Source organism: Hyaena hyaena, unplaced genomic scaffold (assembly GCF_003009895.1).
Source record: "Hyaena hyaena isolate Hyena2069 unplaced genomic scaffold, ASM300989v1 scaffold_1393, whole genome shotgun sequence".
Taxonomy (NCBI): Eukaryota; Metazoa; Chordata; class Mammalia; order Carnivora; family Hyaenidae; genus Hyaena; species Hyaena hyaena.
In genome coordinates, this window is record NW_024082017.1 from 344,354 (window position 1) to 356,775 (window position 12,422).

Genomic DNA, 12,422 nt, shown 5'->3' on the forward strand with positions numbered 1-12,422 from the left:
GTGCATATAATTAAATAACTATAAATCAGTAAGCTATACAGTTGAGGAAAATACTTCCTGCATGGCTCTGAAGTATAGAAGAGAACATAAAATCTAGAAATGAATTTTGAGAATCATATATAGAGAAAATAAATAAAATTAAGAGGGAGAAATGAGTTTACCAAAGAAAGCCATATATATAGTGAGAAGTCCGAGGTTAAAATACTAGAGAACACTTTTGGTTAGTGAATAGAATAGAAACAAGAAAAAGCAGGAGCACCTGGGTGGCTTACTTGGTTAAGCCTCCAACTTTGGCTCAAGTCATGATCTCACAGTCCATGAGTTCGAGTCCTGCATGGGGCTCTGTGCTGACAGCTCAGAGCCTGAAGCCTCCTTTGGATTCTGTGTCTCCCTCTCTCTCTGACCCTCTCCTGCTCACACTCTGCCTCTCTCTCTCTCTCTCTCTCATATAAACATTAACAATTTTAATTTAAAAAAGAAAAAGCAAAGAACTAGTCACAGGTGAGAAAGTAAAATAATAAAGGTATATTTTTGTGAAAGTATTAGGAGAAAATGTCAAAAGAGGCGCTTGCCAGCAATGTCAAATAACATGAAGAGTTAGGAGGATGGAGACCAGAAAAGGACACTGAATTAGTGGCAAAAGAACACTGGTCCTGCCTGCAAGTGTTTTAAGAAGAATGTGGAAGGATTTGAGTAGATTTAGTGAGTGGTGAGGCCCTAAGTGTAGAGTGTAGTGAAAGGATAAAAAGCAGGGTAGATGTGAGATAGTATAATAAGAGGTCAGGAGAGATGGAACAAGCCCAAATAAAGTCATGTTTAATTGAGCAAGATCTCTGAGAAGATAGAAGGGATGATGTCAAGAGTGCGGTGTGTGCACAGGGGAGGCTAGCCTATTGAACTGCAGAGAAGGCAGAGATGCTGGTGAAGACATATTTTGAAGAGAAACAAAGTTGAAGAAGCTCAGATCGGGTTTTTAGGAGCTGCAAGGGCTCAGTTTTGATTAGAAATTGCAGATAAGCTATGAGCTAATTGATGATGAAATTCCAGATGAGTAAGCAGTCATGATGAAAGAGAGGACTGATGAGTATGGAAGATAATGTGGAGAATAAGAAAGGAGATCATAATGAAAGTGAAGAGAAGTATCAGTGACAGTGAGATGTAACCAGAGGAGGCTTCAAGTCAGAGGCATGAGAGTAAAGCTTTACTGAGAAATACGCCACAATAAATTTACATGGTGTTACTTTAGAATTCCTCCAAAAATGTGCCTGTTGCAGTAGAAGAATCTTGCTCTGTATTGAGGCTTTGTTAACAGCATGATTCCAGCCTATGCTGCTACAGCAGATTTTTACCTGCAGTTCACCATGAAAGAGAATTTGGAGGCTTTAAGAAAGTGGCTTTACATTTTGAGGCCTTTTTTTCCACATTTACAGAAAGAAACTTGTTACTTACATGTACACTAAGCTTCACTTTCTTGCAAACTGAAAGTTTAAGGCAAACATATCTGAGGCAAAAACAATTCAGTCTCTAGGCTCTTCATGAAATTAGGACTCTGTATGGGGGTATATAACTATACCATAACTTTGTCTTTTCATTTATTTTTAGGATTTGTAGAAACAGGAGCTATCATTGGTCCTCTGTTCGGACTTTCATTAGCATCATTCTGTGCCAATGTTTATGTTGACACTGGATCTGTGAACACAGGTAATTCAATACAATCTATTTATAGTGTCAGTAGTACAGAAAGTACCTTCAGTTATATTATCATAATTAGGTGTTGCCTTATTTGATCCTTGGTTAGGTAAATTAATTCCACTTTTCAGGTTCACAAACTGAAGTGAAGGAGTTTAAATAACTTTTCAAATACTTCAAACCAGTGATCAGGAAAATAAGTTAAAATGCTGACCCTCTGACTCAAAATCCAGTACTCTTTCTATGGTACCACAACTACATTTCTTATTTTCAAGAGATTTAAAGATATAGGTCTGAATTTCTTTTAATCAAATAATCATTTGTTTATAATTAAATAGAGCTTGTAGTTATTTAATAAGTACCTATATATAAGTTTCTTACAGGATAGGTCAGGTAAGCAAAATAATTTATTGCCAGAAAATATTATAATACCACATACTGTCAGACAAATGTTAGGAATGTCTAAATTGCATACAAATTCTATACTTGGATAAAACATGAGAACTGTAATATTAAGAATATTCTACAGTTCATGTAAGGAAATAGTGACAAGCTAATAAAAATGTGTATATTTCTTTACAGATGATCTGACCATAACTCCCACTGATACTCGTTGGGTTGGTGCGTGGTGGTTTGGCTTTTTGATTTGTGCAGGAGTGAATGTGCTTACTGCCATTCCTTTTTTCTTTTTGCCCAAATCGCTTTCAAAGGAAGGACTAAAGAATAATGCAGACATCATTAAAAATGACAAAGAAGAGAAACAAAGAGAAGAGGTCAAGAAGAAAAAGGATGGAATCACTAAAGGCAAATATAAAAATTCTAAATACCATATAATTTACTTTTTATTTTATACAGATGTGTCTGGATTTCAGTCTAACACTATAACATGTCAGGCTGCATTAAGGCAATTTGTCGTTAATAGTCAGCAGTCAATGTCTAGCTAGTCTGAGACTTCTGGTGCTACTACATGGAAACAAGTGACAGAATTTGGAAGATGAGTTATCTGTTGCAGCATTTATATAAAATTTTATGTCAATTCAGGCACTAACTAAATAAATAAATCCCCATTTTCCTTTAAAAATCTATTTTATAGAGAACATGCATAATTAAAAAAAAGAAATTCAAACTGAGAACGGAAGGAGGAAAAAATACACACTATTTCAAAGTGTATAGTTCTTAAACAAAAACTGTTAGCTTAACTTGAGCTTCCTGGAAGTTGAGGCAAAAAAAAAAAAAAAGAATACATGAAAGGTCATATAATTCTCTGTATTTGATAGACAGAGGAATAATAATTCTTAAAGAGAAACTGTTCTCCAAGTAACACATTATGAAAAAAAGAAAAATTTCTCATATGATATGATACAGGTAATACTGAACCACATATTAGTTCCCCAGCAGGTGCAAATGCATATTTCATAGAACAGGTTTTTTTTTCTTTTTGGATAAATCTTCAACAAAAACTCAAAGTACAATTTACAGAAAGTGTTTTTGTGGGAAACTAATCTAAGGTAGTCTAAGTATTTAGTATTCAAGAACATAGAGTCTCAAATTTGGCCATATATTGGAATTACCTGGGATATTAAAAAAAGTATTAATGCCTAAAATTCTGTAGTATTCCCAGATCTGATTTAACTAGTATGAGGTATAGCCTGGGCCTTGGAATTCTTAAAGAGTGTTCATTTACAAGATAAAGAGAGACTCAGCTTCCTTATCTGTAAAATGGGGGTAATAATAGTACTTATTATTATAGAGTTGTTATGTGAGGGAAAAAGAAGTTCTGGTACATATTACTGTTATCACTGCTATTAGTATTAGTGTTATTATTGTTGATGTTGCTACTTCCACTCTCACCCATAATTATAATACCAATCTGCACAAAATTTTTATTAACAATTACACATTCACTTAAACTAGTATTAAACATAAGTCTTATATCATTAGAAGCCAATTCAGAACCTTTCAAATTTTCAGTGATCATGATTATATTAAAAATCTTTTAAAAGGTTGATGTGGACTGATGAAGTATTTTAACATAGAATATTGTGTGTGATCTGCAAGATCTATTTCAAAACTAGGAAAGGGCTGAGCTTATTATGCGAGATATAGAAAGAAAATTTGAACTACTGAGAGTCATCTACTAGGACAGAGATGTCAACAAACACGTACAAGTTAAAAAGCTCTGAGGTACTCTGAACCCTCTCATCCACCGTGTACTTTATTCATAATATGAATTCTACAGCTAAAATAGTTTTCTTTGCACCGAGCTGTTCTTCCTTCTCTCTCAATTTATGTATAGATTCTTAGGATCTTATTGAACAAAAAATACACAATAAGGAAGGAAATCAAGACAAAAAAACCATGAAGATAGGAAAAGTGAAAAGTAACTGTGAGACTTTGGTCCCAAAATGGTGGCAGGGCAACCCAGAAAGTTTGCGAGAGATGGGCCACAAATTGGGGCTTTTGCGATGTCAGTCCCCACCAACAGGGGAAAGTTGGGGTTATAGCAATTACGTATTTACCTTAATATGTTGTACCAAATGAATCAAGATCTCAGAAAGTGGGACCCGGTCATTTGTACTTTAAAAGAGCCCCAGGTGGTTTCATTGTGTATCCAGTATGAACCACAGGCAGGACTAAAACTGTTTTTCTGAGGAAGCAGAAAAATAGCTGTTACTTGAGAAAATTATATCCCATGAATTCCCACATATATATTTATTTTAACTGTTCAGGAAAAATAATACCAATATTTGAGTGTGAACTTTATCAAGCTGACTTCCTTCTAAACTTTAAAGAACAGAACAAGCATCTTTCATTCTAGATGATCTCTAGAGAAGAGAGGATATTCATAGAAGGGAAAAAGGAAATGGTGTGAATGTCAACAATATTTTCCTTAAGACACAAAAGTAACTTAGTGATGGCAAAACTGTTGTGTTCTGATCCTTACCCAGCCAGCTGCATTACTGACTTGCAGAAGGTACCAGAAGGATATAACTTTAGCTTTCAAGAGGCACAAACAAAACAAAACACACACACCAAACCCCCCCCCCAAAACAGTATGTGCATTATAAATAGAAAAATGTAATTTGGAGGGGAGGCTGATGTTTTAGGAAAGTAAATCTTAAAATGCAAAGCCAAGCTAGTTTAATACTGTTGTCATTCTTCCATTTCAGATTTTTTACCATTCATGAAAAGTCTTTTATGCAACCCAATTTACATGCTTTTCATACTAATAAGTATTATACAGTTCAATGCTTTTGTTAATATGTTCACCTTCATGCCTAAATATCTGGAACAGCAACATGGAAAATCGGCTTCAGATGCAATCTTTCTAATTGGTATGTTTATTCTTCTCTATTGGTAGCCCACTTTTTTTTTTTTTTAAACCATGAAATGGTGAACAGTATGATGATGGGTCTAAGAGACTCCTAAATTGAATATGTTGAGATGTCTGTCTCTGATACATTTCCCTCTTCCATTCTTCAGGGAAATTAACAAAGGGGAAGGAAAGAAAGCAGCCAGGAAATTCTGGCTTTTTTTTCTTCTGTTCTCTCTCCAGTCAGAATGCAAATTCAAAATATTTGTGGAAATCTCAGGGAATGTACAAAGTAGATACAAACTTTAGATAGGCAAATATTAATATAAAAAGGAAAGCAATGTTAACTCATCAGGAGTCTGAGTTTTACTCTTACCTCCAGTTTATGAATTCTCTTTCCCCTTAGTTCCCTGGCCCTCTGGTGGTTTACAGGGTCTTTACAGCTCAGGCATTCTGATTTTCCTATGACATTAATTTCCGTGGTTCTCCTTCACCTTGGGTTTCTCCTGAGATCTTTTGACTGTTTTAAAAAGTGAATTTCCCAGACTACCTGGATCCACATCACCTAGAGTGCTTGTTAGAAGTTCAGATACCTGGCACGCACCTCAGACATACTAAATTAGACAATCTGGTGTGAGACTCTGGAATGGATTTTTAAACACTCTCCCAAGTAAATGTGATGTGCTTCAGTGAGAGACCCTGGCATTAAGAATGCCATTTAGGGCCTCTTTCCCTTTTTCTTTTTTTTTTTTTTTTAAATTTTATTTTTTTTAAGGAGAGGGACATGAAATGTAAATACACTTAACAATCAAAGGCTCAGCAAAGTAACCTTCTAAGAGACCTTGAATGAAGTCAAATTCTTAACAAGTAGAGTTGGTATAAACAACTGTAAAATCATATTAATCATAAACTATTTGTCAACTTTGAATTGCCACTCTTACCTAAATCATTAGAAAAGAGATATAGATCATGATCCCTGCAGATAAGAAATTTACAACCTACTACAATTAATTAAATGAAGGACAGTGATAAGTCTTAAAATGTACTTTGACATTGCGGGGCATTTAAAAGTCTCTCTGTATGTAATATGTTACTAAGTGGAGACCATAATCAATTCGTTTTCTTCACTGTGAGTTGGACCTAGATGGCTTCTTATGTAAGACATATTAAATACCTTATTTGTTCTTTTACTAAAACACTATGTAAACAACATTTTTACTTATATTTATAGGTATTTATAACTTACCTCCAATATGCATTGGATATATAGCTGGTGGTTTAATTATGAAGAAATTCAAGATTACTGTCAAACAAGCTGCCCACATAGCATGTTGGTTATCTTTAATTGAATATCTTCTCCATTTTTTGTGTTTTCTCATGATCTGTGATAATTCTTCAGTTGCTGGCATAACCACCACTTATAAAGGGTATGTTGTTTTCTAATAAATGTCATACTTTTAGAACAGTTAATAATGTATTTTATTCAATGATTACCCAATGACCAGTACATTTGTTAATTGGAATTAATAGCAATAATCCATGGTCTTTCTTTGTCTTTCCTCTATCTGTCAATTATAAGCCTATTCCTCCAGGCTAATAGGGTTGGTTAGTTTATGAGTGCATGTGTATGTGTGTGGGCTTATCTTTGTGATATCCTAGTAGACACTAAAGTGGATATGGTCAGGGTGCCTGGGTGGTTCAGTCGGTTGAGCGTCCAACTTCAGCTCAGATCATGATCTCACGGTTTGTGGGTTCAAGACCTGCATCAGGCTCTGTGCTGACAGCTAGCTCAGAGCCTGGAGCCTGCTTCGGATTCTGTGTCTCCCTCTCTCTCTGACCCTCCCCTGCTCACGCTCTCTCTCTCTCTCTCTCAGAAATAAATAAAAAACTATTAAAAAAATAAAGTGGATATGGTCAATAGTTTTAGGTTGTATTAGGTTGTATATGTTATCCATATATTTTATACTCTCATAAATGGGTAAAATTGAGAATTAACTATACAATCTTAATCATCTTTATATGTTTCCACAATGGGCTTAAATCCAGCATAACTGAATCCCAATACATGATATTTTAATTCATATGTAAATTCATACATTTCACTTGTCTAGTTATGTCTTTACCATTGAATAGAGATTTTAGATTTGTATTTGAGGGTTATCTGAATTTATAGGAAGATTATGCATCCTGATATCATCTCTTCACTTTTGAAAATACACATCCTAACAGATGTGAGGTGATATCTCATTGTGGCTTTCATTTTTATTTCTCTGTATTGGCTATTTGTATGTCTTTGGAAAATTTTCTGCCCATTTTAACACTTGATCTTAGCCAAAAAGGCTAAGAAGCATTCTTCTGCCCATTTTAAAATCAGATTGATTGTTGTTTTCATTACTGAGTTTTATTAGTTTTTACATATTTTGGATATTAATCCCTATCAGACATACAATTTGTAAATATTTATTCCCATTCCATAGGCTGCCTTTTTATTTCGTTCATAATTTCCTTGCTGTCCAGAAGCTTTTTAGTTTGATGTAGTTCCACTTGTTTATTTTTGTTTTTGTTACTTCTGCTTTTTGGTGTCCAATCTAAAAAAACCACTGTCAAGGAGCTAACTCACTATGTTTTCTTCTAGGAATTTTATGATTCTGGGATTAAATTTAAGTCTTTAATCATTTTAAGTTTATTTTTTGTGTATGGTATAAGTTAGGGGTCTGGTTTAATTCTTTTGCATATGGCTGCCCAGTCTCCCAACATCATTTATGAAGCAAGTATTCTTTCCCCACAGTAAATTCACAGCTTGTTTGTTGTAAATCAATTCACCATATATACATGGTTTATTTCTGCATTTATTCTGTTCCGTAATCTTTGTGACTCTTTTTTATGTTAATACCATACTGTTTTGTTTACTATTATTTTGTAAAATAGTTTGAAATCAGAAAGTGTGATATCTCCAGCTTTGCTGTTTCTCAAGATTGCTTTGGCTGTTTTTGTGATTCCATACAAATTTTAGAATTGTTTTCTATGTCTGTGAAAAATGCCATGGAATCAGTATAGACATTGCCCTAAATCTGTAGATTGCTTTGGGTAGTATGAACATTTTAGCGATAGTAATTCTTTCAATCCATGGGCATGGAATATCTTTCTATTTATTTATGTCTTATTGTATCTTTCACGATGTCTTACAGTTTTCAATGTATAGATTCTCACATCCTTGGTTAAATTTATTCCTTAGTATTTTATTCTTTTCATCCAATTATTGGATCATTTCTCAATTTTTCTTCTAATAGTCTGTTGTTATTGTACAGAAACAGAACTGATTTTTGTATACTGATTTCCCATCCTGTAACTTTACTAAATTAATTTATTAGTTCTTGCCATTTTTGATGGAGTCTTTAGAGTTTTCTATATATATTATATCACCTACAGATAGAGATGATTTCACTTCTTCATTTCTGATTTGAATGCCTTTTATTTCTTTATCTTGCCTAATAGCTCTGGATAGAATTTCTTGAAATAAAGTGGATAGGGTGGACATTCTTATGTTGTTCCTAATCTTAAAGGAAAGCTCTCAGCTTCCCATCGAGTATGATATTAGCTATGGGTTTGTCATAAATGGCCTTTATATATTGTTACCTTTCTTCCATAATTTGTTGAGAGTTTTTATCATGAAAGGATGTTGAATTTTATCAACAAAATAGATGCTTTTTCTGCATCTATTGAGATGATCATATGATTTTTACCCTTCAGTTTGTTAATGTGATATATCACATTGATTAGTTTGTGTATATACAAACATCCTTGCATCCCTGGAATAAAACCCACTTGATCATGGCATATGGTCTTTAGAATGTGTTGTTGAATTCATTTTGCCAGTATATTATTGATAATTTTTTGCATTTATATTCATTGGGGATATTGTCCCATAGTTTTCTTGTAGTGGCCACATCTGACTTTAGTATTAATATGATTCTGGCCTCAAAAATGAGTTTGGTGATATTTCCCCTCTTCATTTTTTTGTAATAATTTCAGAAGAATTGGTGTTAATTTTTTAAATGTTTGATAGGATTCACTAGCAAAACCATCTAATGCTGGACTTTACTTAGTTGGGAGGTTTGTGATTATGATTTAATCTCCTTACCAGTAATTGATCAGTTCAGATTTTCTATTTTTTCATGATTAACTTTGGTATGACATATGTTCTAGAAATTTGCTCATTTCTTCTAAATTGTCCAATTTATTGTTGTATAATTAATAGTTTTCTCTTATGATCTTTCATATTTATGTGTATTAGTTATAATATTTCCTCCTTAATTTATAATTTTATTTATCTAGGTTTACTCTTTTTATTTTTCTAGTTCCTTGATATGTAAAGTTAGGTTGTTTATTTGAGGTTTTTTTTTCTTCTTTTCTATGTTTACATGTTCTATACATTTTTACATGTTACATGTTTTATGAACTTTCTTCTTAGAATTCCTTTTTGCATCCTAAAATTTTGGTATGTTATGGTTCCATTTTTATTTGTGTCAGGGTATTTTTTTTATTCCCTTTTGATTTCTTCTATGATCCAGTGGTCATTTACGAGTGTGTTGTTTAATTTCCATATATTTGTGAATTTTTCAGATTTCCTCTTGTTAATTGATTTCTAGTTTCCTATCATTGTGGTCAGAATGAATACTTGATATAATTTCTATCTTCTTGAATTTTTGAAAATTATTTTGTGGCCTAACATGATATATCCTAGAAAACATTTTGTGTGCTTTTAAAAAGAATGTGCATTCTGTTGCTATTGGATGGAATATGTTGGATTTGTATATGTCTTTTAGGATGGTATATTGTATTGTTCAGATCTGCTATTTCCTTATTGATTCTCTGTCTAGATGATCTATCCATTGTTGATAGGAGGATATCAAAGCCTCTATTGTTGTATTGCTGCTTATTTCTCCTTTCAGTTATGTTAATATTTGTTTATATACTTAGGTACTTCAATAGTGAGTGCATATACAATTGTTATATCTTCTTGATGAATGAACTTCCTTTGTGGTTTGATAACTTTTTGTGGCAGTATGCCTTTACAACTTTAGCATAATCTTTTAGGTACTACTACAGCTCTTTCCTTTGTATGAGGCTTACATTAAAATATATTTATAGAATCCTATTCTTTAACCATTTGACTGTGATAGCATATGGAAAATATATTTGTATTTCTCCCCACTCACATTTTACGTTAATGTTAAAATTTACATCATTATCACACTTGTATCCAATAATATATTACTCTAATTATGGTTATTTATGAATTTTTTTAACTTTAAAACTAGAGGTGTAAATGAATTATACACCATCATCATGATGTTAGAGAATTTGACTTTGACTGGTATGGTATGGTATGGTTCCATTTACATGTTTTTATAATGTTAGTTATCATCCTTTTATTCCAGTTTAAAGAATGCCCTTTAGCATTTCTGTAATTCAGGTCTAGTAGTGATGTATTCCCTCAACTTTTTGTTAGTTTGGGAAAATTTTTATCTTTCCTTCGTTTCTGAAGGACAGCTTTGCCAGGTATAGTATTATTAATTGAGAGGTCTTTGTCTTTCTATATGTTGAATATATTACCTCAGGAAATATATTATTTCCTGACCTGCAAAGTTTCTGTTGACAAATCTGCTTATAGTCTTATGTGAATGCACAAATCATCTTTGTCTTACTGTTTTCAAAATTCTCTCTTCATCTCTGACTTTTGTCAGTTTAATTACTATGTGTTTTGGGATTTCTCTTTTAATTCAACCTATCTGGTATTCTTGGCTGGGTTACACATTCAAATGGGCTACTGGGTCAGCTCTTTGATTGGGAAGTGCTGCTGGCTGTGCTCTGCAGTTCAGTGGGACCACTGGTAGATCTTTGCAATCACCTCTGGCTGGACAAGGTTGTAGGCTATATCACCTGGCAGGATGATGCCACTGGTTGGACTTCACCATGTGGGTCAGAGCGATGGACTGGGCTTGCCATTGCTCCTGCTCGGCTGGGATCTCAGGCTGTGTTCTGTGATCAGAAAGGGCCACAAGATGTGCCCTGAAGTTGGGTGGGGCCACAGGATGGGCTTCACAATCAGGTAAGCTGCTGACTGTACTCTGCTATTGAAGAAGGTTGCTGGCCAGGATCTCTGGAGGAGAGGCTTCTAGTAATACTCCAGAGTTGGGTGGTCCTAGAAACTGTATCTTCTGGTTGGGCAGAATTGCTGTCCAGTTTCTCTCATTAGGTGAGGCTTTAAGCTTGCTCCATGATTTGGCAGAGTCACTGGCTAGGTTCTTTGCCTGAGCAAGTATTTAGGCTGTGTTCAGCAATTGGATAAGGCCAAAGATTGGGCTTTACTGCTGGGTGGTGCTGTAGTCTGGGCTCTGAGGCTGCCCTGGGTTACTGTTCAGGCTTCTTGGTTATGTGGGGCCGGAGGTTATGCTTAACAGTAGGGCAGGCCTATTAGCTTGGCTTCCAGACTGAGCAGGCTGTAGGATGGACTCTCTGGCTTCCTAAGTTCTTTGGCCACACTTTCTGGGTGAGTGGGACTGGAAGCTATGTCTCAGTCATTAGGCAAGCCTGTTAATTTGCTTCCCTGCTCAGATGAAGCAGCTGAACAGGTTCAACAGCCAGTATAGTTTGTTGACTGGGAACCCAAATCAAGAAGAATTGCCAACTGAGCTTCTTGGCTAAAAGGAGCCACCATTCAGCTCTGTAGATAAGTAGAAACACTGGCTGGGATATGTACTTGGACAATGCTGCAAGTAAGAATACTGTCTGCCAAGATCTGGGTGCTTGTTGCTGTAATCCCTGTCCCCCTTCTTTTCCATCTAATCTCTAATGAGAGAAGCCTGCAGATTCTTCTAGTCATTCTCATGAAGTGAGACCTGAATGGCCTCCTGGGTAACATCCCACAATGCTGAAAGGACTTGATGTCTACCTTGGGCTTTCGTTTCCCACTGAAGAAATTGTAGGGCCAGGGACGCCTTCTCAGTGTGGTGGTGTGCTAACCTGGGGGAGGTACAATTTGATTAGAGTGAAACTGATCCTCTTACTCTTCCAATGTGGTCCTTCTAGGTCCTTGTGCTCCAGGAGGGTGTGTTAGCCTCATTCCCAGATTCTGGGATTTTTACAATGGTATCTTGTCTATAGATAGCTGCTAATTGGTCTTATGAGGGTGTGTCATCAAAAACAAACTATGCTGCCATTTTGATGAACCCTGGACACTCTTCATACCAGAAGAATGTCTTTATTTACTCAAGTAGTTAGATATCTGAAGCTAAATGTAATGTCTGCATTATAAACTGAATTTACAGATTTTTATCTTCAAGGTTGCTTTCATAACATATGATCTCTTGTTAAATTCTACCATATGGATCAACCACAGGGATTAGGTCATCATCAT

The 12,422-nt window shown here is 34.8% G+C and overlaps 1 protein-coding gene across 11 annotated transcripts in view; it reads left to right on the forward strand.

Moving 5' to 3' along the window:
* The window catches only part of SLCO1A2 (solute carrier organic anion transporter family member 1A2), a 117,675-nt gene that overhangs the window by 86,846 nt on the left and 18,407 nt on the right, over nt 1-12,422 (forward strand). For 9 of the 11 annotated variants that reach the window (XM_039223591.1, XM_039223595.1, XM_039223593.1 and 6 more), the window contains 4 exons: nt 1,603-1,701; nt 2,272-2,493; nt 4,860-5,024; nt 6,234-6,429. In XM_039223591.1, the coding sequence (XP_039079522.1) occupies nt 1,603-1,701; nt 2,272-2,493; nt 4,860-5,024; nt 6,234-6,429 (682 nt within the window). The remainder of the gene's footprint in view (nt 1-1,602; nt 1,702-2,271; nt 2,494-4,859; nt 5,025-6,233; nt 6,430-12,422) is intronic. The other 2 variants (XM_039223597.1, XM_039223599.1) reach the window with 2 other exon arrangements.